Below are 26,576 nucleotides of genomic sequence, written 5' to 3'. Positions count from 1 at the left end.
AGCAGTTAGGTCCCAAATCCCTTTTCACACCACAGGCAACCCTTCAACCCCCTCCTTCCCCCCCCCCCCCCCCCCCCCCCCCCCGCAGAAAAAGGAAGGGTATTGAGTGGAGGGACTCCAAGTTCAGGCAGGGGGAAAGACAGGGAGCGCTGCAGAAAGCAGGGGGACTAAGGAAATCAATATCTTGCAAAGTAAGATTCTCAAGTCTCTTCCTCTAACTTGACTCCCAGAATGCTGGCAGCCAGGTCGACACTTGCCAAGGCCAGGAAGTCTACCCCTTCCCCACACAGATTTTCTTGTTAGGTTTTAGTGCCTCACTCTAAACTATATATGAATACATAAGAATTACAAGACATTTGAGGAAAATCTTCAGCATGAAAATGTAGAGATAAAAACAAACAGAAAAGAATTTGGAGGAAACTGAGACAGTAGCCGAATCAAAAAAATTAAGACCTGTAAGTTATGGTCTCAGAGTAATAGAAGAAGCTTTTGCATTCATGAAGAAAGAATGAAATGTTTTTAAAAATATTTTATTTATTTATTTGACAGAGACACAGAGAGAGAGAGAGGGAGCACAAGCAGGGGGAGTGGGAGAGGGAGAAGCAGGCTCCCTGATGAGCAGGGAGCCCGATGTGGGGCTCGATCCCAGGACCCTGGGACCATGACCTGAGCCGAAGGCAGATGCTTAACGACTGAGCCACCCAGGCGCCCCTGAAATGTTTTTTTAAAAGCCATATTTAAAAGAATAAAATGATCTCTTGAAAATAAAAAAACAGGATAGAAACAAAAAAAAAATCAATGGATAGAAATTAAAAAGAAAATGACTAAATGTCACATACTAGTTGTTTGACTTTGGGGATGTTATTCAACCTCCCTGTGTCTTAACTTCCTTTTCTGTAAACAACGGTAACTAACTCATAGGGTTGCCACGAGTATTAGATTACATGATATGAGCACATAGTTTTTGTTATATTACTTTTTTCACTTGCTATATTACCATATTATAGCAGAGCAGATATCAGTTTGTTGTTCAGTCTTAGCATGTAAATAAGCTTATTTGAACAATCGCTACCTTTTAACTCATTGGTTTCTTAGAAAAATTAGTCTTTACAAACAACATGGAAAAGCATGTTATTTACTCAAAAGTACTTTTAAAACTAAACTAATAGTAATTATTTCTAAGAAAAAGAGGGCAATGGGAAATTCATGAAGTCTATTTTTTTTTTTAAGAAATAAAAAATTTTAATATAGTTCCAGTCAATGTGCCTGGTTCTTTTCAGCTTCTTCATTGCCAAACCTGGGGGCAGGGACTGCTTCAGTTTCTCTGCCTCCTCTTTGTGATGAACAAGGTATAAAAGTTTCTGCTGTATAGGGGCGCCTGGGTGGCTCAGTTGGTTAAGCGACTGCCTTCGGCTCAGGTCATGATCCTGCAGTCTCGGGATCGAGTCCCGCATCGGGCTCCCTGTTCAGCGGGGAGTCTGCTTCTCCCTCTGGCTCTCATGCTCTCTCTATCTCATTCTTTCTCTCAAATAAATAAATAAAATCTTTAAAAAAAAAAAAAAAAAAAGTTTCTGCTGTACCAAACTTTAAACTTCATATTATCCTTATTATTATTATTATTATTATTCTTTTATCTTGACAGATTTGGCATCTTTTCACCTGGCTATAAGCAGAAAGTCCTTGAATTCCTGGCTACAAGGCATGAAGAGTGGAAGGTTGGGGGTTGAAATCCACTTATTTTTTATTTACTTTTTATTTTTTTCTAAAGATATTATTTATTTGACAGAGAGAGAGAATGAGCAGGGGGAACAGCAGAGGGAGAGGGAGAAGCAGGCTTCTGGCTGAGTAGAGAGCCAGATGTGGGGCTCAATCCCAGGACCCCGGCTGAAGGCAGACACTTAACCGACTGAGCCACCCAGGTGCCCACCAAGAATCATTTCATTGTCAGCCTACAGAAAAACAGTAAGCATTCTCTCACAATTCCTCCTGAGGTTAAGGTAAATATTCTTTTTGTTTTTAAGATTTATTTATTTAATAGAGAGCATGAGCAGGGGTGGGGGAGGGTAAAGGGAGAGGGAGAGAGGGAGAAGCAGACTCCCTGCTGAGCACGGAGGGCCACCCCCACACCCCGTGGGGCTCCATCCCACGACTCTGAGATCAAACCTGAGCTGAAATCAAGAGTCTGACACTCAACCAACTGAGCCACCCAGGTGCCCGGGTAAATATTCTTATTATTTTATTTTATTTTTATTTAAATTCAAGTTAGTTAACATATAATATTGGTTTCAGGAGTAGAATTTCGTGATTCATCCCTTACATATAACTCCCAGTGCTCATCCCAACAAAATATTCTTATTTTTAAAATAGGTAATTCACTGAATTTATTCTGGCACAGACATCTGCTTTAAAGCTTTAATGAAAACAGCATGGTTTTAAAGAGATTAGTTGCCAATAGACTGAAAGATATCAATATTGTGATGAGCGTGAAACAGATAGAGGAACATTGAGATCAAATAATAAGAAGCAGCTCAATTACTTTTGGGGAGGTGGACCTGGCCCACCCCACTTTTGCCTGATTTTAATTTCAAACAAAAAGAAACCAAGGAAGGCATTTCAAATTGGACAGCTAGAAAGGGACACTGGACAGGGAAGTAGGGACATGACATAGAGAAAGTAAGGCAGCTAATAAAAGGGACATTATTAAGCCCCGAGCTACCTTGTGGGAAAATTCTGGGAGATAAGGCAACATAAAAATTTCAGAACTGTCCCACCCGAGGAATGAAGGACCTGAAAAGTCACGGGTGAGGGCTGCTGTTTGTGTGTGTGTGTGTGTGTGTGTGTGTGTATGGGGGTGTGTGTAATTTTCTGTACATCTGACCTCCCCCGCAATCCTACAGAGCACTTTCTGTGACTAGGGACGGGAAGGGTAGGTCCTCAGGCACGAGGATGCAGATGCTGACAGTTGTAAATCACAGGAACACACTGTCGGGTGTTTGGAATGTGAGCAGGGCACATGGCAGCTGCTACACATGTTCATGAAGGTGAGGTAAATGGGCTTCATTGTTGCTGATGGGAATCTCAGTGGTACTGCCTTTAATGGGGGCGGAGTGATTTGGCAACACTTACCCAAGTACAACTGATTCAGTAATTCTGCCTTTAAGGATTTCTCTGCCAGACACTCTCACAAATGTGCAAAATGGTATATGAATAAGACTATTCCTTGAGGCATTGTTTGTCACGGCAAAAGGTCAGAAATACCCTTAGTCTTCTTCACTAGAGGTGGGGTTGAATAAAACTGGTGCCATAATACATTTATTTAATTATTTACTTTTTATAAGATTTTATCTATTTATTTGATAGAGAGAGAGCGAGAGCAGGAACGACAAGCAGGGGGAGAGGGAGAGGGAGAAGCAGGCTTCCCGCTGAGCAGGGAGCCCGACGCGGGGCTCGATCCCAGGACCCTGGGATCATGACCTGAGCCGAAGGCAGACGCTTAACAACTGAGCCACCCAGGTGCCCCTCCATAATACATTTAAACAGTGTGAACGAACCTGGTTTGAAAGAACAAGGAAGCGCCTTGGACGGTGACCCGGGAGGACTGCAGAGAGATTCCGTCAGGAGAGAAAAAGCCCAACGGCAGTGTTTGTATGCAAACATTTGGCCAAAAAAGACGGTTAGTGGTGGGAGAATAGGTGTGTGTATTTACTGTATGTGCATCAAAATCTACGGAAAGATACCCAAGAAACAGTGCTGGTTGCCTTGGAGGAAGGGAAGTGAGGAGAAGAGCGAAGGGGGAGACGTTTCCTTCTGCAGAGTGGCTGTACTGCATTAGCTATTCAAAAGTAAAATTTCAGTAATTAACAAAGAGCGTTTTATCTTGAAGGCAGGAGAGAGCTACTCAAAGTTTGTTTTGATCTTTCAGTGATGATAGAGAAGTGACATGATCAGACCTGTTGGGACAGACTGGCAGTGAGGAGGGATGAACAGGGCTTTAGGGAGGCAATGACCGAAGAAAATAAAAGTGGGAACACAAGTTTCATTCCCAAACAATTCCAAACAACAGGGAAGATTATTTAGCTGTTACCCTCTCAGACAGTGTACTCGGGTCGATGGGAGCCTTGGTCTGAAGGTAATAAGCAATGGGGTATCTGTTCTGTGCTTTTAGGTTCTGGATGTCTATATGGCATCCATGAATCACAGCCGGTGTTTACCCTTTTGCAAGTCAACTTGTCTGGAACTCACACATCTCTTTTTTTTTTTTTAAAGATTATTTATTTATTTATTTGACAGAGAGAGACAGCGAGAGTGGGAACACAAGCAGGGGGAGTGGGAGAGGGAGAAGCAGGCTTCCCGCCAAGCAGGGAGCCCGATGTGGGGCTCGATCCCAGGACCCTGAGATCATGACCTGAGCCGAAGGCAGACGCTTAACGACTGAGCCACCCAGGCGCCCCTGGAACTCACACATCTTATCCTCTCACACACCAAGCTAATATTTCCCCTGCCCTAAATCACCCCCAGCAACTAGAGACCACTCCCTATGGCACCAAGCCTGCTGAAATTATTCAGACTAACCAACTCTAAACTGGTTACTTTGCTTGGCCTTGTCTTTCCTGCAGAAACCCCGATCATGGCCCTGGCCTATGCCTTCCCCTCACTCCTGCTTCTGCCTCCTCACCAAAACCTGGTGCTCCCCATGCAGCCCTGGGTGGGGTGGCAGGCCCCCTCCCTGTGGGAAAGGTAAGGAACACAGATCTTCTTTCAATGGCATGGACCTCTCTGTGTTGTCACTCAGTCACCTCCACAAATTAAAACCCCAAAGGTACAAATGAGACAGTATTGCATTTTGGATAATAAACATTACTTGGGGCAAATTTTTGGGTCTAGAAGAATGCAAAGTATCTCAGACTGTTTTCTAGTCTAGGCTCTTCCTAGGAAATCTGAGAATCTGAAATAAACTGAGGAAGTAAGTGCTGTAAGACAAGGGAGAAAGCAAGATTGCTTTGTCTGTGGCCCAGTTACAGAATTAAACCCGGATGAGACAAGGATTTTGGAGACGAGAAAGAATAAAAGACTCAGGAACCAATGGATTATACGGGCGGCAACTACAACAGTTGGTATGCGTGAGATATGAGTTCAGGCCTCCCCAGGAGAAATCTTCATGGTTAGGGCTTTCCTTCACCTTCTACACTTCGATGCTCTCTGCCATTAGAGTATATAAATTTCCACTATGACAAAACTAAAACCAGGGTCCTTAAAAAAAACCTAAAAAAAACCAAACAGCTTTATTAGGATAAACCCCACACACCATGTATGTTAGTTTCCTAGGGCTGCTGTAACAAATTACTACAAACTGGGGCGCCTGGGTGGCTCAGTTGTTAAGCGTCTGCCTTCGGCTCAGGTCCTGGGATCGAGCCCCGCATCGGGCTCCCCACTTGGCGGGGAGCCTGGTTCTCCCTCAGCCTGCCGCTCCCCTTACTTGTGCTCTCTCCCGCTCTGTCAAATAAATAAATAAAATCTTTAAAAAAAAAAAAATCCCAAAAACCAAACAACAACAACAACAAAAAAACAAGTTACTACAAAGTGCCTTAAAACAACAGAAATGTATTCTGTCACAGTTCTAGAGACTAGAAGTCCAAAATCAAGGTGTCAGCAGGGCCATGATCCCTCCAAAGTTTTGGGAAAGAATCCCTCCTTTCCTTTTCCTAATTTCTGGTGGCTGTTGGCAATCCTGGTGCTCTTTGCCTTGTAGCTCTGGGGCTTCAGTCTCTAGCTCTGTCTTCCTGTGGCCTTCTTTCCCATTTCTCCTCCGCGTCTTCAAATCTCTCTCTTCTAACGAGGACACCAGTGGATTTGGGGCTCGCCCTCATCCAGTATGACCTCACCTTAACTTGATTACATCTGCAAAGACCTTATCTCCAAATAAAGTTATATTCTCAGGTACTGGGGGTAGGCACTTCAACATATCTTTTTTGGTGGACACAAATCAACCTACAACACCGTACAATTCACCCCTTTAAAGTTTACAATTTAGCGGTTTTTAGTATATTCACAGAAGTGTGCAACCATGACCACTTTCAACCTTAGAACATTTTCATCCCCCCCACCAGGAAGCCCTATACAGTTAACAGTCACTCTTCATTTCCCCTCTAAAACTACCCCCAAACCCTAGACAACTACTAATCTACTCTCTATGACTATAGATTTGTCTATTCTGGACATGTCACATAAATGGAATCATGCAGTATGTGGCCCTTTGTGTCTGGCTCTTTTTCTCATGGTGCGGTCTTGTCAAGGTTCAGCTTTGCTGTTTCCAGTGTACTTCATTCTTTTTGATGGTTGAATAATATTCCTTTGTACGAGTACACCACATTTTATTTATCCACTCGTCAGTTGATAGACATTTGGATTGCTTCTCCTTTTTGATTATTTGAATAATGCTGCTATGAAAATTTGTGTTTCAATTTTTGGTGGAGATAGGTTTTCATTTCTTGTGGTATACAGCTAGGAATATATACTTGGCATTGCTGGGTCATATGGAGACTGCATGTTTATCTGAGGAACCGCCACACTGTTGTCCAAAGTGGCTGCACCATTTTACACTCTCACCAGTAGTGAGAATTCCAACCAATTGATCCACAGCCTTGTCAACATTTATTATTATCTGTCATTTTGATTGGAGCCATCCTAATAGGTGTGAAGTGGCATCTCACTGTGTTTTGATTTGAATTTCTTTGATGAGCAGTGATGTTATGCATCTTCTTATGTATTTGTTGGCTATTTGTACATCTTTGGAGAAATTCCTAATCAGATTTTTAACCCATTTTAAAATTGGTTTGTCTTTTTGTTATTTAGTGTAAGAGGTCTTTATATTTTCTTATCTAAAAATGTGTAAGGGCCGGGCGCCTGGGTGGCTCAGTCATTGTGCGTCTGCCTTCGGCTCAGGTCATGGTCCCAGGGTCCTGGGATCGAGCCCTGCATCGGGCTCCCTGCTCCGCGGGAAGCCTGCTTCTCCCTCTCCCACTCCCCCTGCTTGTGTTCCCTCTCTTGCTGTGTCTCTGTCAGGTAAATAAACAAAATCTTAAAAAAAAAAAATGTGTAAGGGGTACCTGGGTGGCTCAGTTGGTTAAGCATCCAGGTCTTGATCTCAGGGTCATGAGTTCAAGCCCCATATTGGGCTCCATGCTGGGTGTGGAAACTACTTAAAAAAAAAAATAACTGGAAGAAATCTCATTCTTGATTTCCTAAAGCACTTTTCTTTTGACTGCTGTGATTTAGTGACCCCTTACACTTGGCTTTCTATGATGTGTGCATTTGCCTCACCTCTTGATGATTTTTTTTTTAAAAGATTTTATTTATTTATTTGACAGAGAGAGAGACAGGAAGAGAGGGAACACAAGCAGGGGGAGTGGGAGAGGGAGAAACAGGCTTCCCGCCAAGCAGGGAGCCCAATGCGGGGCTTGATCCCAGGACCCTGGGATCATGACCCGAGCCGAAGGCAGATGCTTAACGACTGAGCCACCCAGGCGCCCCCTTTGACGATGTTTTTAATGATTTTTGTATCTTCCTAGCTGCTCAATATTTTAATGATTAAAAAATAATAAAAAAATTTAAAAACATATATATAATAATATATAATACGATATATGTTATTGATGATACAAGTACCTTATGAGGTATGTGATTTGCAAATATTTTTCCAATTCTGTGGATTGTCTTCATTTTTTTTTTTTTTTTTTTTTGTGGGCAACAAAGTGAGTTTTTCTGAGTGATAGCAAAGTGATAATACAAAGCTCCCAAGGAGGGAGGGGACTTGAAAAGATTACCACCAGAGTTTCTAAGTCTAGGGGTTTTTAGGGGCTTGTTGACAGGCTGTTTTAATTTGATTAACCCTCCCTAAGCCTGTCATCCAATCAGGTTTTTGTCCCCTTATCTATCATGTGGAAAAGGTGGAGGGCTCCTTCCAGGGTGATACAAAATCCTTTCAAGGGCGGTTTCCTCGTAGGGCAGGGGTTTTGTCCCTGCCTGCCTGCCTTCCAGCTATCCTTCATCATTCTCCCCTCTGAAGAGGTAACTGTAACTGCTGTTAGGGAAAAAGGGCGATGACTGATCATAGCTACTTCCTGCTGGTCAGGGACATTGGATGGGGTGACAGTCAGGGTTCCTCTCGTCCAATATATCAAGCGGTCCCCTGTAGATGTCTGGTTTGACTTCCACGTGAGGCTCCATCTGAACCACCACCATTTGGAGTTTGATGACCTTTACTGGTTGGTTGTCCTTAATGATGGTGGAGATCCTGGACGAGCCCCCCAAAATGTTGCAGGATTTTTTTCTCCCTCAGCGCCCGCGGTTCTTGGTCACACCACTTTGAAGAATGAAGAGGCAGACCAGACAGAGTGGTGGGCAGCAAAACAAGGTTTATTGAGTGATAGCAAAGTGATAATACAAAGCTCCCAAGGAGGGAGGGGACCCGAAGGGTTGCCCCATTTTTTTTTTTTATACAATTCTACATTCACATTTATTTATCCAATACAATGGAAATACAAAGGAAAAAGCTAACGTGTCTCAATACGTAAGGGGCAGAGCTTTTTTTCCAACCTTTTAAACCTTTCATATTTTACTCTAAAAGCTACTGTTGTCCAACAACATTTATGTATCACAGTGTATCCACATCAAAACTGATGGCAAAGTTACATGTCTCAAGGGAACTTTTTTTTTCCTTTTCATTTTCTTGATTGTGTCCTTTGAAGCACAGAATGTTTTCTATTTTGATGAAGTTTAATTTATCTATTTATAATTCTATGGCTGTGCTCTTGGTTGATGTGGTTTTGGAATATAGGTGAGGTTCAGTGGGGTCGAGTCCAAAGCCAACACCAAGAAAGAATTCTTGAGACGTCTGGTGGTTTTATTAAAGCACCGGGAGAGGCTCTCCCGTGGGCAGAAAGAGCTGCTGCGTGGGGGTCTTGAGGAGTGGCTGACTGGGAGTTGGGGAAGTAAGGAAAAGGTAGGTTTTGAAAGAACTTTCATACGCTAAAGATCACTGACATACAAGATACCTACAAGATACCAGAGGTCTTGTCATTGTCAAGTTAAGGTTATTTTCCCCTTTAGCAAGGTATTAACATTAAGATATTTGGGAGATCCCTGGAAGAATGTCACACATGTCTCACCCAGGAGTGGGGGGTAGGGGGAGGTGGCCGGGTGTCAGCTTGTGTTTTGTCTTCAGCCAGCCTTCTGCCCCCTCATCCATGTGTCACACCTATTGCTTATTAAAAATGAGTAAATAATTTATGTGAGAAGTTCTGGGATAACAAAGTGATGGTGAATAAGAAGTGTTTTTTTTTTTTTTTTTTTTTAAAGATTTTATTTATTTGACAGAGAGAGAGAGAGATAGCGAGAGAGGGAACACAAGCAGGGGGAGTGGGAGAGGGAGAAGCAGGCTTCCCGCCGAGCAGGGAGCCTGATGCGGGGCTTGATCCCACGACACTGGGATCATGACCTGAGCGGAAGGCAGTCACTTAACCAACTGAGCCACCAAGGCGCCCCAGAAGTGTTTTTCAAATGGCAAAATAAGTTGTACTTTTTTAGGATAACTTTTTCATGTTTCATTTAGGAATCTTGTCCTTTTATGAGAGGAAGAATTATGCAGGTGACCATTTACTCAAATACTTACTATCATATATTACTGTTGTGGTTCCTATTTGGATAACTAACATTTCTATTAAATAATGAGCTATCACATAAAAGCCTATTTTTCTAATTTCTAACTTGTTCACAGGAAAGTAACAAGAAGAGAATTAAAATCATATGAAATTCTATCTCCCAAAGCTAACTCAGAGTTAAAATTTGTGGGGCACCTGGCTGGCTCAGTTGGTAGAGTATGAGACTCTTGATCTCGGGGTCTTTTTTTTTTTTTATTCTTTGTATTTTTTAAAAAGATTTTTATGTATTTGAGAGAGAGAGAAAGCACAAGCAGGGGGAGGGGCAGAGGGAGAAACAGGCTTCCCGCTGAGCAGGGAGCCCCACGTGTGTCTCCAACCCAGGACCCTGGGATCAGGGACCCGAGCTGAAGGCAGACACTCAACCTACTAAGCCACCCAGGTGCCCCTGATCTTGGGGTTTTGAGTTCAAGCTTCATGTTTGGTGTAGAGCTTACATTAAAAAATAAAAAGTTAAAATTTGTTTTAATAGAAAAATGCTTACTATATTTTAAGTGAAAATAGAATTACCACATATGTTTAGTTCATTCCCATTTTTGTAAATAAAATTATACACATATTTGCTTGGAAATAAATCTGGAAGATAAGCAAAAAAAATTAATAGTGGTTACCTTTGGAGAGAATTTTTTTCTTATTTGATATCTAGAATAAACATATGCTATAAACAACAGAGGAAAATAACTTCTAACCTTTCCTATGCATATTTAAAATTAAACATTTTACAAAATCACAACTGTATTAATAATGTTTTATGTCATGGTATTATCCTACTTTTTTTAAAACTTCACATATCATGTTATTGAATATTCTTTAAACAGATTATTTGTATTGCTGGAATTATAATTCATGGATCAGAGTCACCTTACTTAGTTATTACTCTATCATTGAATGCCTAGGTTGTTATCATTTTTCATCACTTAAAAAATGCTGTAATTAACATTTTTATAAATAAGCAGCAATGTCCACAATAGCCAAACTATGGAAAGAGCCAAGATGTCCATCAACAGATGAGTGGATAAAGAAGATGTGGTGTAGGGGTGCCTGGGTGGCTCAGTCGTTAAGTGCCTGCCTTCGGCTCAGGTCATGATCCCAGGGTCCTGGGATCGAGCCCTACTGCGGGCTCCCTGCTCTGCAGGAAGCCTACTTCTCACTCTCTCACTCCCCCTGCTTGTGTTCCCTCTCTCGCTGTGTCTCTCTCTGTCAAATAAATAAATAAAATGTTAAAAAAAAAAAGATGTGGTGTATATATATACAATGGAATATTACACAGCCATCAAAAAACCCGAAATCTTGCCATTTGCAATGACTTAGATGGAACTAGAGGTTATTAAGCTAAGCGAAATAAGTCAATCAGAGAAAGACAAGTATCATATGATCGCACTGATATTAGGAATTCTTAATCTCAGGAAACAAACTGAGGGTTACTGGAGTGGTGGGGGTGGGAGGGATGGGGTGGTTGGGTGATGGACATTGGGGAGGGTATGTGCTATGGTGAGCGCTGTGAATTGTGTAAGACTGATGAATCACAGACCTGTACCTCTGAAACAAATAATACATTATATGTTAAAAAAATAAAAAGAAGATAGTAGGAAGGGAAAAATGAAGGGGGGGAAGTTGGAGGGGGAGACAAACCATGAGAGCCTATGGACTCTGAGAAACAAACTGAGGGTTTTAGTGGGGAGGAGGATGGTGATGGGTATTAAAGAGGGCATGTTCTGCATGGAGCACTGGGTGTTATACGCAAACAATGAATCATGGAACACTACATCAAAAACTAATGATGTAATGTATGGTGACTAACATAATAAAATTAAATTAAAAAAATTTTATAAATAAATTATTGTCTACATCTCTGCTTATTTCCATAGGTGAAGTTCCTAAAATAGGACTATTGGGTCAAAATATAAGACTGTTTTAAGATGTCTTACTGACTGAATTCCTTTGAAGATGTAATACTGAATTGTTTATTCCTTTTAGCTTCAATTCTGCTAGTGTAATTAATTGCCTACTTCTATATTTTCTATGGAAGTAGCAAGGAAAAGGGGTGAAAAACTTGGGATGCCCTTTGCACTAGTAGGCAGGAGACCTAGATTCTTTAGGTCCTTGGAAAACTCCTAGATGACCAGAACCTTTACTTGTCTTATCTTCAAGATAAGGGAGGGATTTCACAGCCCTAAAATTCTCTAGTTCTCCTCAGGCTAGCAGGAGAAATGCGGGGTTCTGCATTGTCAGAAAAGCAGCAAATGAAGATACCTCCATGAAGGATAGGTTTTTGTGGTCCCTTACCAAGAGATATGCTTTTCCTTTTTCTTTAAAAAAAAAAAAAAAGACTTTATTTTTAAGTAATCTGTATACCGGAGGTGAGGCTCAAACCCACAACCCTGAGATCAAGAGTCACACGCTTCACTGACTGAGCCAGCCAGCCCCCCCAAAATATGCTTTTTCGTAAGTGAACTAAAGTCTTTAAAAACACCGTTAAGCAGGTATTATTATGTCTGTCTTATAGCTCAAGGATCTGAGGCCCAGAGAATTTGAGTAACGTGCCCAAGATCACTCAACTAAGGGGCATCAGAATGAAATATAGTTTTGTGTGGCTCCAAAGTCTGTGTTCTTGACACTTTACAATATTTGGAAGTTGGACAGAAATTATATATTTATGGGCTTGATATTATTGACCACACACACATTCGCAAGTTCTACACTGATCCTTTCTCTCCTACGAATTTTTATTCATACATATATATAAAGTTTATTTTTTTTGTAATCTCTGTACTCAGCGTGGGGCTCAAACTCACGACCCCAAGATCAAGAGTCGCATCCTCCTCCAATTGCGCCAGCCAGGCGCCCCAAGAATTTTTATTTCAAAGGGACTTAAAGGTGAAGTACTATTACTGCATTAATTCCAATACCAGAAAAACAGTATAAACCGAACCACTGGGAATGTGGTATTATAATTTTATGAAAAAATAAGCCCACATGAATATTAACTTTAGAAGCTATAGGAATTCTCTCAAAAATGCCTGAAACTATTATGGCAACTTTTTGTTTTTGCCTGAAGTCTATATTGGCCAGTCCTTTATTTTCATAAGTTTCTCTCCTCAGATATTTGAAAAGATACCTTATGAATCTGAAAGCATGTGAAAGTGCAGTATTTTAAACAATTTTACTTGATTAGATGTTTCCTGAGAATCTCTGTCTTTCTTAGACTTCTTGTTATTTTTCTTGGTCCCTTTTTTTCCTCATGTTAACACTTTGCAAAGCCTTGCAGAACCACAGAGAAGCAGATTTCTATCACCCATAACAAAATTTCTAAGATCATTTCTTGTATCTCCACTCATATGCTTCCAGCTTCAGCATCCTTTCGTGAATTAATCTTTCCAGTTTCAACAACATGAAGCTACACTAATTTTCAGTGACTACAGTATAACCATCCCTGCGGGAACCATACATTTGCCAGACAATGCACATATAAAACCTTCACATTTTCAAGGGTTGTAAAGTTTGGCTGTTTTTATAGAAATCAAACAAACCATCCATTACAAATCTTTAGTATTTTTGTTTTTCTATTTTATTGACTTGGTTGTTTTTGCTATTTATTCCTGCAGCTTTTATTGAATTCCCTCTCAGCTCCAAGAGAGCAGGGGCTACATGTGTCTCACTTACCATTATATCCCTATCACCCAACACATAGCAGATGCCCAATCTGTCTCCCCCCAGGTTTATTGAGATATAACTGACATATAATGATAAATATTTGTTGAATGACTGAATGTATGTATTCTTTCCCTCTGGATTGGAAGTGACACTTTTTTAAAAAATCACATTTTAAATATAGTATTTCTTTGCTAAGCTTGAAGGGGACTTTCCACAAATTACCTTATAGTTGGCAAGACAAATCAAGGTGCTGTAGAAAATAGGGAGTGGGGGAGAGGAAAATAGATGATAAATTTGTGCTTTGGGCATGTCGTTCCAAAATAAACCAGATTCACTGGCTTAAAAGATCTACTCTAGCAGGAAAGCTTTTTTCCTGAATCACTTTTTTCTTTTTTTCAGAAGACATCACTGCAATGTTATCTACTGAGCTACAATCTCCCACAAATGTTATGTTATGCTATACCTTACTGGACTTGAAATTTAATTATTTTTGTTTTTGCATTCCTTCTCGATTCATTTTCTGAGTCCATTTTGGGAAATAAATTCATACAGATTTACTCCAAATTATTCCATTTAATGGAATATTTAGGACCTATGGCCAGATCTATATGACCCAAGGGATAGTTTTTCCCTGGTCAGTTAGAAGGCAAATATATCATGATTAATATGACTGAAATACCATTCTTAGGTATTAGTTCAGGCTACAACAGTCATAACCTGTGCTGTAACTTTGTGCCTTCTCATTGATCCAAAAGTGTGTCCTTCACATTTTTCTTAAAACTATGTCCAGTTTTGTTTCCTTTCATGTTCAGCAGCTTCTGTTCTCTCTAGTTATAAACAATGAAACAAATGGACAGTCTAGTATTTGTCTTACCCTCAAGGTCACATATGGGATTCAGAGATTCAAAGCTAAAATGCAACATTCAGGTACATTACTTCAGGAGGGACTGAAAAGAACAGAGATAGTAAGTGGCAAAATACTGTATCAGGGAATGTTAAAAATCATAATTTTTGCGTGGGCTTGGCTGACACTTTTTAAACTGGACCATTGTTTCCTTGATTATATTTTTGACTTTATTCTTTTCTTGCTGGTCTAAATAAATTTTATCAGAGCCTCAGGGACAGGACCTAAATCAATTCTATGTGGTGTCATAGCTGGACACAAGTTGGGGCCCAGATGTTGCTGGGTGTCCCCCCCCCCCCCCCCATTATTAGTTTGGTATGAGAAACACCATGCCTTTCTTCAGAAACAGTGATGTGTTTCCAGCCTTTTCGGTTGATTTTATGCAACCTTACCAAGATTTTTATCAGTCTTTTCTCTGAGTGCCAACAGATCCGTTTGCTTCAAAGCGGCAAATGACATAGCCTAAATAAACATAATCTTATATCGAGGGCTGCGCCGAGTCTCACTCCGTTTTTATGGCAATGCTGATTCGGGGCATTCTGCTCTCACAGGCTGAGTCCTTTCTGAACAAACAGTGATTTCCCCCATCCTACTGTGAAGGATGGAATCTGGGAGGGCAAAGGCACGCCAGCATTTCAAGAATGCGCACCTGAACCCCAGAGGCTCCAGCTCGTTTCACTGGTAATTCCACAAAGGGCGCGCTGCCCTTTTCTGACGATCGAAATCACCTGTTCAAGGTCGCACATCCACTAGTTACCCGCGTGCAATCAGCAAGGTCGGGCAGGGCTGCTGGGTTTATGGCCCGTTGACTCTCGGCGACACACCGGGCCCACCTGGGGCCCCGCAATCTGCGCAATCGCGGGGAAAACGCGCCCTCTCGCGACCGATTTCCCGTCGCAGCCGGGCCTGGAACAAACGCCCTCCGGGGCCGAGACCCGCGGTGGCGGCGGCAGAGGGGACTGGGGCACCGGAAGGAGGCGGTGCCGGGGCGGCCCGAGAATGCGCGTGCGGGCGGATGGGGGCGGGGGGCGCCTATATAAGCCCCGCGCGGCGGAAAGGGCGGGCCTGGGCGAGAGCGGCTTAGTCGGCGGAGTGCCGGGCGCCGCAGACGCCGCCAGCGAGCACAGGGAGGGGAGAGGGAGGAGGCGGGAGGAGGAGACGCAAGTGCGGGGTGGCGCCAGTCCACCTCCGCAGCTCTCCTGGCTCCCGCCGGCTTTCGAAGGCGGGCCCGGGCTGCGGCAGCGGCAGCGGCCTCGGCGGCCTGCGGAGGTGAAGCCGAGCTGCGGCGGCCTGGGTCGACGCGGCGTGGGGAGGCTGCCCACCCGACTAGGGTGGGCAGGGCTGGGTGGCTGCCGCGGCGGTGAGGTGGAAGGGCGGCTCGGCATCCTCGGGGCGGGGCGGTCGAGGGCACGTGGCCTGTGCGTTTTCTTCCAGGTCGGCCTCCCCAGGGGCACCTGCAGAAGGGACCCCAGCCTGGTGCCTTGGCGTCCGGAAGGCTTGTGGGAGGGGCGCGGGTCGGTGCCCTCGGGGCGCTGAAGTGGCCGCCCCGTGGAGGCGACTCTCGCGCTGGCCCCTGCGGGGGCTGAGGATCAGCGCTGGCCTGCATGGGGCCTGTTATGCCCTTGCTTCGGGGGTGCTCAGTAAGGTGATGCGCGGGGGGGGGGGAAGGGGGTGCGAGGACCACTTTCCAGGGCGGTGTAAGGCTCGCGAAGATGAGCCTTTAAACTGGTGTGGTGTGAATGGTTACGGTTTAGTCTAAACGGAACAGAAAACCAACTCGGGGCGCATGCAAGTACCTCGCTACAAATGTCCAGTAGTGACGGACTTGCCTTGTAGGCCCCAGACCAAGCGAAGGGAAGTTAGGGGTCTTGTTCAAGAAGCTACTCTTTAGTTAGTGAATGAGGCTCTAAAAGAATTTTGTGTGTGGGATTTTCTCTTAAATGGCGTTGTTTATGATTGGGTTTGGGGCTAGTGGTGAGGGATAATGTAGAGAGGTTTGAAGGGCTGCCTTAAGATCCTAATGGGGAGAGCTTATTTTTTTGTGTGTCATCATTTGACCATAGAAATTATTCAGAATGTGGATTGACCTTAAGAGAAGAGAGGAGCTCTGAAGCCATTGCTTGATTAGCAGTTCTCCCTCTGTGGAAAGTTGAATTTCTGGAAACATCCCCCCGTATTGTAGATTTTGCCTACGTAAAGGCGCTGGTGCTTGGTACTAATCGCCTTAAAAGTAGTGAAATGGAAGCACAGTACCTAAAGCATAACTGGGTTTTGAGCTCACTTCTGTGGAAGAGAATTTTGAGGGAGTAGGTCTAGCCTTCTCAAGGAAGTTAAAGCTTCCGTGTATTCCTCTACTCTGAATTTACTTTTATATCTGACTCTTTTTTTTTTTCTTCCTTCAGCTTCATCTGTTTCAATGGTGCAACTCTCTTCATCTCCTTTTGGTTACCAGTCACCTTCAGGCCGTTCAGAGGAGGGAAGAGAGGGGAATATGAAGTCAGCCAAGCCCCAAGTGAACCACAATCAGCATGGGGAAAGCCAGCGGGCCATGAGCCCCTTGCAGTCTACTCTCAGTTCTGCTGCCTCTCCTTCCCAAGCATATGAGACATATATTGATAATGGACTCATATGCCTTAAACACAAAATTAGAAACATCGAGAAAAAGAAGGTAACTTTCTCCCCCTCCCATCCCTGTATATGGACCATCTTTAATTAAAGGGTCAGGGAACTGACATTTTTACTTTCTGTCAGGGCTCATAGGTATTCTTTCCTAAAAGATGTAACCTTGGGATTTAGCTGGCTGGAAACATATGAGCAGGTTAAATATTAGGTATATTAAACATTTTCTGTTTGATTTTTCAGCATAACTAAACAAAAATATTCTTCATAGTAAAATTATTACATATGCTACTGTTGAAATACTTGAAGAGGTAGCAAGCTCAGGTCAGATTAATTCTTTGAGTGTAGTATCAATGTTTCCTGATTTTTTTTAGCTTGTTTTCCTTGTGACTTTCTGCAGCAGTGGATATTGCAGTATAGCTGCTGCGGTTGTTGGAAGCTTCAGTGATGATAGAGCCAGGAAACGTTTTAGCACCGATTTTTGTGTTGCTAGGTGATCGTTTAAGACTGGCAGGTGAAAGCATTGTAGAAAGCCTTATGAAGAGACGCCTTATAATCAGCCTAACGTTACAGTAAATGCTGATGTAAAGATCCTACTCATTGCTCATTTCCTGAGTCATGTAGCCTGTGAAACAGTACTGCATGTTGCTTTGTTGTGTCAGTATTCTCTTGCTTGTGATAGTGAGGTGAGTGAGTGACTGTCTGGACCTGGGAACTCCTGCATATTTTTATTCTATGACCTAGTTAAACCTTAGGATAGTTGCTTTTAATGGAGGAGTGTGAAGAGATCGAGTCTAGTTGACTCTGTGTTGTCGCCCCGCCCACCCAGGTAGTGAAGATAGTGAAGAAAGGCCAGTTATTAGTAGCTTCCCTGTGGCCCTAGCTCTCACCAGTTGTCTTTTGTTGTCTTTTGAATGCATGCAGTTATGCAGTTGATCACAAGTGTGATAAGGTGAGTGTGCCTGGGTCAGCACAAATTTCCTGCCACTGTGGGAAACTAGTAAAAAGCAGGATCCATTCAAAGCAGGATCTGTTGATGGAGACTAATGTCTTCCTCCCCAGGCAGAGGAACTACATGAATACATGTATTTATACTCTCTAGCTTAACTATAGTACTTCTTTAATTTTGAATACTTAATCTGGTCAGTACCAATGCTTTTGTTTCAAGCTTCTGGGAAAGCACTTTAAAGCTATAAAGCTAGTATGGGAGGAGCCTAAATACTGCTTTTAGAATACCATAGTGGGTCATGTCATTACGGGGACAATAAATGCAAATTGTCATGTATTTACTGAAATATCAAATTTAATATGAAAAAAAGCTTTAAGTATTAATGCTAGAGAAAATACCTTATACCTTTTACATTTCTATACTTCCATTAAGAAGTTTGCTATTGGACAAATGCCACATAATTCAACAGGTAACTAATAGTTTAAGCATGAGGTTGGAGCAAGATTTCTCAGCCTAAATGCTACTGACATTTTGTGCCAGATAATTCTTTGTTGGTTGGGGGAGGGGCTATCCTCTGCATTGTAGGATGATTAGCAGCATCCCTGGCTTCTATGCACAAGATGCCAGTAGCACTCTTCACCTCCTTCCCATCCTCCCAAGTAGTGACAACCAAAAATAATCTCTAGACATTGCCATAGATCCCTGAGGGTCAGAATTGCCCCTGGTTGAGCAGCACTGGGTTAAGGGCATATGATTGACTAGTTAAGTCCCTATGTGTTAAGTAGTCTAATAATAAATAGAGGCCATGAAGAGAAAAGAGTTTTATTACTGCTTAACTTCATTCTAATTCCAGACTAATGTTGATTGTAATATTTTTTTCCCTGACTGGACCTTAACCTACAGTTGCTGCTTGGCTTATAGTAAACTGGTATTCTTACAGATTAATAGCTTACTTCAAGAACTTTGTTTTCATAAGAAGCACTCTGTTACTTAGTTTATTTCTTCAGAATTTTGTATCAGACTATAGTAGATACAAGTTTCTCTTTTGTAGCTCAAACTGGAAGACTACAAGGATCGCCTGAAAAATGGGGAGCAACTTAATCCAGACCAGTTGGTAAGTGGTTTATGATCCTTTGGTCACACTTGCTGTTTTTTTTTTTTTTTCTTAATAAAACTCTAGATGGGTTTGATGAGACCAAAGATTTGATAAGACCAATGAAGAAAATCCATTGGATTTTTCAAAAGACTGTCATCTTCACCTATGAGATCTTACAGATTTCTTTTGCTCTAGCAGATGGTATGGATGGGGTGTGGGTTGTTACATTTAAGAGTGAAAATGTAGACCATTGCTAAGAGTTAACATATGGATTTAAATTAAACTTTCGCTAGGGTGGACTGAAGAAGAAGTTGGAGGGAAGACTAGCTTTCCACTGCTCACTGATTTATTCTAAACTGGTCATCTTTCTGCTCTAAAATGTCAAAGTATTTATTCTAGCTTGCCTAGGTTTTCTCCTTTTGCTTCCCCTTAATCCCTTTTGTGTTTTCTCCCTACCATTCTTTCCTAGATTGCCATGTCACCTCTCAGGAGGCATGTTTATCTGGACTTTTTCTTTTTTAAACCTTACAATAAAAGAGTATTTGCAACTTTTAAAAATACTGTCTATGGTATACCTGGTAACTGTAAGTTTTATCTAATGTGGTGAAAGTTTTTGCAATATGGAAATAAAAAAAGTGCTTTATTGATGTTTGCCTGATCACATGTCTTGGCTAAGAAGGGACAAAATTAAGTTATTTGGTCTAGTCTGTAGATCTGTTGTCTTTATCTTTTTTAACTAAGATTTTTGGTTGTGTATCACAGATACTGGCATTCAAGGTCCTTTCCTTTGCCATATTGACTCCTCTTCACTGACCTAGAATTTTTGTGATGTAGTAAATTATAATTTTGCTGAGGCACAGATTTGAATTGTGTGAGCTCTGAGAATGATGTGCTCACATAGCTGGTGAGAGGACTTAGCTGGACATCCAGCATTTCAACATAGCTTTGTTTTCAAGTAGTCATGGGTATGTTCAATAATTTTTAAGGTGATAATACTCTTCTTTGTGTAAATACCCTTGAAGGAAGTGTTCTGTTATAATAGTATGTGATTTTTGGGAAATAGGGGCTTAGGGGTGGGGAAGTTGGTGGTTCTCATGGTAGCTCTCTAAGAAATAAATGTCTAGGACAAGCTATATTTCCGACTTCCAGCCAGGCAGACTCTAATCTCAGTCTTTCATTACTGTCTTCATAACTCTTATTTCTATAGTATTCACTTCGTTTTTTTTTTATAGTACTTTTTTTAAAAAGATTTTTATTTGTCAGAGAGAGAGAGGGAGCGGGCATTCACAAGCAGGGGGAGTGGCAGGCAGAGGGAGAAGCAGACTCTCCACTGAGCAGGGAGCCTGATGTGGGACTCGATCCTAGGACTGTGGGATCATGACCTGAGCTGAAGGCAGACGTTCAACCGACTGAGCCACCCAGGCGTCCCTATAGTATTCACTTTGAATTCTTGAGTTAAATGCTGACAACTGCCATATTTACATTGACAATAGATAAGTCCTTAAAACCTTAGGTTCCTATGTTCAGTTGCCTATTCGACATCTCCTGACTTCACCGTGCCCCCCAAAACCTGTTCCTCCTCTAATCTTGGTGATGTCAGTTAATGGCTTGAGGAGTTAGAAGGATGGAGTTGGCCAAAAACCTTGGAGAATTTCTCATCTTTCTTCTGATACCACACATCTAGCCCATTAGCAAGGTCAGTTCTACCTTCAAGGTAAATCTGGAAACTGGCCCTTTCTCAAATTCCGCTTCTGCCATCCTGGTCCAAGCCGCATCATCTTTCATCTACATTACTGTAATAGCTTCCTCACAGGTTTTTCTACTTCTGCTCTTTTCTCCAAGCCTGTTCTTGACATGGTGGCTTCAGTAATCCTGTTCAGATGCAAGTCAGTTGGACATTCCTCTGTTAAGTCTCCATTGGTTCCCATCATGGTGGCAAAATGTCCTTACTGTGGCTGACAAAGTCCTATAAAAGATGCTCCCTATTTCCTTGCACATCTTTATTACATTTCCTGTGCTTCCATCCCTTGCTAACTTCGTTCCAGCTACACTGGCCTTCTTGCTGTTCCTCACACAAGCCAGGCATGCTTCGGCTTTGCACATGCTGTTCCTAGTGCCTGGGATGCTTTTTCCCCAGGTGTCTAAATGGCTCGGTTTTCAACCTCCTTCAGCTTTTTATTTTGAAGGTCATCTCAGTAAGGCTTTGTCCTGACAACGCTGTGCCTCCATTCCCCCATTCAAACTCCTTAGCCCTTTGCCTTGCTTTCATTTCTTTTTTTTAAAGATTTCATTTATTTATTTGAGAGAGAAAACGAGCTCTTGAGTAGGGGGGGAGGGTCAGAGGGAAAGGGAGAGAGACTCTCAAGCCGGCTCTGCATGCACTTGAGTTCGGAGCCTACTCAGGACTCCATCCCATGACCCTGAGATTATGACCTAACTCAAAATCAAGAGTCAGATGCTTAACCGACTGGGCCACTCAGGCGCCCTGCCTTGCTTCTCTGACCAACTGTAAAGTTTATTTTGTTACTCTTTCTCTTAAAATGTCAGTTCCATTAAAGTGGAGATTCTGTTGCTGTTTTCCTAGTACTTTGGATAGTTTAGAGCATATAGTAGACATGTAAAATATTTATTACATATAGATTTACTAAATATAAAATGATTGAATATTACATGTTTTTAGATACAATTAAGCATATAGTTTGTGGTACTTTTGAGAATAATCTCATACAAGCAATGTATATTGGAGGTAGAAATTTAGAAAATGCAGATAAATGGGAAGAAAAAGTCTATAATCCGACCCCTCAGAACCATCATCAGTAGTGTAGTATTTAATTAAAAAGCTCTTTTTTGGGGCGCCTGGGTGGCTCAGTCGTTAAGCGTCTGCCTTCGGCTCAGGTCATGATCCCAGGGTCCTGGGATCGAGCCCCGCATCGGGCTCCCTGCTCCGCGGGGGGCCTGCTTCTCCCTCTCCCACTCCCCCTGCTTGTGTTCCCTCTCTCGCTGTGTCTCCCTCTGTCAAATGAATAAATAAAATCTTAAAAAAAAAAAAACAGCTCTTTTTTGTTTGTGAGTAAAGCGATAGAAGTTTATTAAGTGAAGATACAGAAAGCTCGCAAAGAGTGGGAGGGGTCCTGACAGGGTTGCGAACTTGGGCCTTTAGGGTAGGTCTTTTATAGAAAGCTAATGGGGGAACTTAGGGAACTTAAATCCTTTTAACATCTCTATTGATAACACCTTGAATGGCTTACTTCCTTTTTAGGGGCTGATTATTCTTTGTTGGTCACAGGTGATTATCATAAAGACACCCACCCCACATGACCACCCCTAGGGCAGGGTGGTCCGATTTGTCCCCTTATCTGTGGTTTCCCCACACCTCTACATTTTTGGGGATTTCTGTGAGCCTGATCACATAGCCCCCTATCTGTCTCTCCCTGCCTAGCCCCGCCTGTCCCTTACTCATTCCTCCCCCTGGAAAGTAACCCTAACTGCTGTTAGGGAATGGGATGATGAGCCCTCTGGCTGCTTCCTGCTGAAATGGGGCAGTGGGCTGTGTAGCAGTTAGAATCTCTCCAGGGGTCGGTCCAGGGGCTTGTGGCATGGCTCCAGGGGGTCATGATGGGCAGCAAACGGTACATGCATCAGCACGTGCAAAAGGATGAACGCAAAGTATTAGGCCCAAAATTATGGTCCTGTCCCTTAGATAAGATTCCCAATTAACCAGTTTTGTCAAATAAATTAGTGGATATCTTGATCTTATTTAATTGATCACAGATGTCGTTTATTAACTAAGTTTATTTTTTAAAGTTGGTAATTCACATAGTTCAGAAATTAGGAGATATTTTATTACTTTTTTTTTTTTAAAGATTTTGAGAGAGTGCACCCAAGCATGAGCAGTGGGGAAGGGCAGAGGGAGAGGGAGAAGCAGGCTTCCCACTGAGCCAGGAGCCCGACGAAGGGCTGATCCCAGGACCCTGAGATTACGACCAGAGCCAAAGGCAGATGCCTGACTGAGCCACCCTGGTGCCTCAGAAATTAGGAGATATTTTATTTTTTATTTTTATTTTTTTAAAAGATTTTTTATTTATTTATTTGACAGAGCGAGAACAAGAACACAAGTAGGGGGAGTAGGAGAGGGAGAAGCAGGCTTCCCGCCTAGCAGGGAGCCCAGTACGGGGCTTGATCCCAGGATTCTGGGATCATGACCTGAGCGGAAGGCAGATGCTTAACGACTGAGCCACCCAGGCGCCCCAGGAAATATTTTAAAAGACAGTTTTTTTGGGGGCACCTGGGTGGCTCGAGTCGTTAAGCATTTGCCTTCGGCTCAGGTCATGATCACAGGGTCCTGGGCTCGAGCCCCGCATCGGGCTCCCTGCTCAGCGGGAAGCCTGCTCTCCCTCTCCCATGGCCCCTGCTTGTATTCTCTCTTGCTGTGTCTCTCTGCCAAATAAAGAAAATCTTAAAAAAAAAAAAAAAGTTTTTCTTTTCACCCTGTCCTTCCTCTGTTCACTTATCTTACAAAGTACAGTAGTCCCCTCCATCTGTGGTTTTGCTTTCCCTGGTTTCAATTAACCTGTGGTCAGCCTAGGTCTGGAAGTAGAAGATCCTCTACCACTCCCTGTGCTTGTGCTCTGTTTCTTTCTCTCTGTCAAATAAATCTTTAAAAAAAAAAAAAGGGTCAATAGTAGCCTAACACTTTCAGAGTGCCTGCGGCCTTCAGCTCACTTCATCTCATCATGCAGGCATTTCATCAGCTCACATCATCATAAGAAGGGTGACTACGGTGCAGTGAGATATTTTGCAAGACCACATTCATAAAACCTTCATTACGGTATATTGTTATAATTGTTCCATTTTATTGTCAATCTTTTTACTGTGCCTAATTTATAAATTAAACTTCATCATAGGGATGTGTGTATAGGGAAGGAAAAAACAGTATATATACGGTTCAGTACTATCTGGTTTCAGGCATTTCCTGGAGTCTTGGAACACATCCCCGGTGGATAAGGGGGAACTACTGGAATGATTGCTAGTAGGTTCTTAGGTATCTGTCCAGAGTATCTTTAAGTCTCTATAAGCAAGCAAATACTCTTCCCTGCCTTCTCTTCCTCCATTTTCTATACAGTTTAGCTTAGCTATAGATATATTTGGGACCTTTATTCTTGTCCCTTCCTTTTTTTTATTTTTAAACTATTTTTTTTTTTTACTTTAAGATTTTATTATTTGACAGAGACAGCAAGAGAGGGAACACAGTAGAGGGAGAAGCAGGCTCCCCACTGAGCAGGGAGCCCGATGCGGGGCTTAATCCCAGGACCCTGAGATCATGACCTGAGCTAAAGGCAGATGCTTAAGGACTGAGCCACCCAGGCGCCCCTCTCTTTTTATTTTTTTGAAATTGATTAGCTTTTTTTTCTTTTGGAGTCAACTTCTCAAAACTTTGAAAATCACTTATTTCATCCAGTTTAAAAATTTATTTGCATAGATTGAGGCAAAGTAATTTTTGGTAAAAGTTTGTTACTTTATTTCTAATTTTGTGTGGTTCTGTTTTTTCACTTTTAATTAGCTAGTTTTCTTTTTTTTTAAGCTAGGTTCTTGGTTTATTTTAGTTTTTCTCTTCTACTGCTTTTATCTTTCTGCTTTCCTTTGGTTTATTTGCTTCATTTTCTAACTTTATATTGAGTGCTTAGTTCATTTGTTTCCTTTTTCCCTCGTTGGTATGCATTTAAGGATGTGAATTTTCCTTCAAGCACTGCTTTAGCTATAAATTGGATACTGTATTTTCAATATTGTAGGCTAGAAATTTTGTAATTTCAGTTTGTATTTCTTCTTTAACCCAATATATATTTTTAATATTGAAAATAAAGCTTTCTGTGATCGGCATGGCTATTATAACCTCTTTTTAGTAACTTTGAGGTAACCTGTCAAGACTAAGCTAAAGACTGACTAAAGATTTCATTAAGATTTTTAGCATAAACCTAGATTTTTCCTTTGAAACAGTGAGAAGTTTGTCTTTTTTTTTTTTTTTTTTTTTTAAGATTTTATTTATTTGACAGAGACAGCGAGAGAGGGAATACAAGCAGGGGGAGTGGGAGAGGGAGAAGCAGCCTCCCTGCTGAGCAGGGAGACCGATGTGGGGCTCTATCCCAGGACCCTGGGATCATGCATGACCTGAGCCCAAGGCAGATGCTTAACGACTGAGCCACCCAGGTGCCCCATGAGAAGTTTGTCTTTGTAAGATTTTATTTAAGACAGAGTGCGCATGTGCGCATGAGTTGGGGGGAGGAGCAGAAGCAGACTCCCTGCTGAGCAAGGAGCCCCATGTGGGGTTCAGTCCCAGGACCGTGGGATCATGAGCTGAAGGCAACAACTTAACTGACTGAGCCACCCAGGTACCTCATTGAGAAGATTGTCTTAATGAGGTTTTTTAGAGTCCCACTTATAACTTCAGTATCTATTTTGGTTCAGCTCTGGATTTGAAATGGAGAAGTGAGATTCAAGTGAGTGCTTGAGCAAGTGGCAAGGGGCACTTCCAGTTTCATTGAAGTTTTTATTTTTAAAGAATTAGGATTTGGTACCCATCTCTAGTTGCTAAACTCTGACCCTGTGTTATATTTAATGCATAATGCAAAACTCATTAAATAATATGGAATCTTTTGTGCTTTGTAGTCCCACAGCAGTTGGCCTAGTCAAGGCACACCACCCAAATGTTATGTAGGCTTTTCCTAATTAATATCCTTGTCTTGAGACCTTCCTTTTCAGTTCACCAGTCCTACTCCCGCTAGTGTTCTTTTTTTTTGAAACCAAAATCTCAGTATATAATTCTGTTTAAAATTTTTAAAATTCTGGTCAGAATCTTTAGCATATTTGAGGCTGTAATCATGTTCTGAACTGTGTTTTATTATTTCAACAATAATACATTAAGTATTTACGCTGGGAGGTTCGATGCTTATTGTAAGGGTTATAACCTAAGGGGCAAATGTGATCCTTGTCCTCATGGATATAGTGTGGTGGAAAAGAGAGGTGGGAAATAAGTAAATACAAATGTGATGGATGTTAGGGAAAAGTACAGAGTGATGATGGATTATAATGAGGAATCTAACCTAGTTTGGAGAATTGAGGACAGCTTCCTTGAGAAAGAAGTGCTTTAGTTAAGACTTAAAAAAATGAATAGGACTTAGCAAGTTAAAATGGGAAAGGAGGAAGAAGAGCAGGCTAGGCTAGGCAGATGCTAGACTGTGTTAAGGGCCTGAGTAGGAAAAGAATGTTTTTAAAAGAGCCCTTCTAGGAAACTGGAAAGAAAGCCAGAATGGATAGAGTAATGTAGTTAGAGGGGGAAAGCCACAAAAACATCTTTGTTTGCCATTTAAAGACTTTGTGCTTTTTCTTAAGGTTATCAGAAATGATACAGATAGGTTTTAAGCAGAGCATGACTATAGATTTATAATTAAAGAAAATCACTTTGTAGGGTGAGTAATGGTTTGGAGATGTTAAGTGTTGATGTAAGGAGACAAGATAAGTGTTGGCTATAGTCTAGGTCAGTGGTTATAGGTGCCTTGCTGGTACCAAGTTAGCAGCAGAGGGGTTTGAGTAAAGTAGCTGGATTTGAGAGGTAGAATTAACATAGCTTGGTGACAGGATGTA

At 42.0% G+C, this 26,576-nt stretch overlaps 1 protein-coding gene across 14 annotated transcripts in view; it reads left to right on the top strand.

Annotated features, from left to right (window-relative positions):
* Positions 1-15,328: 15,328 nt before the first annotated feature.
* The window catches only part of CAPRIN2 (caprin family member 2), a 47,260-nt gene continuing 36,012 nt past the window's right edge, over positions 15,329-26,576 (top strand). For 7 of the 14 annotated variants that reach the window (XM_032432637.1, XM_032432636.1, XM_032432635.1 and 4 more), the window contains exons 1-3: positions 15,329-15,543; positions 16,677-16,942; positions 18,894-18,956. In XM_032432637.1, coding sequence (XP_032288528.1) covers positions 16,691-16,942; positions 18,894-18,956 — 315 coding nt within the window. In that variant the 5' untranslated portion in view covers positions 15,329-15,543; positions 16,677-16,690. The other 7 variants (XM_032432633.1, XM_032432639.1, XM_032432643.1 and 4 more) reach the window with 5 other exon arrangements.

This window comes from Phoca vitulina, unplaced genomic scaffold, assembly GCF_004348235.1.
Source record: "Phoca vitulina isolate PV1807 unplaced genomic scaffold, GSC_HSeal_1.0 scaffold49, whole genome shotgun sequence".
In the NCBI taxonomy this organism is placed as follows: Eukaryota; Metazoa; Chordata; class Mammalia; order Carnivora; family Phocidae; genus Phoca; species Phoca vitulina.
Note: the sequence above shows the minus strand (reverse complement) of the source record. Positions and strands in the feature narration are given on the sequence as shown.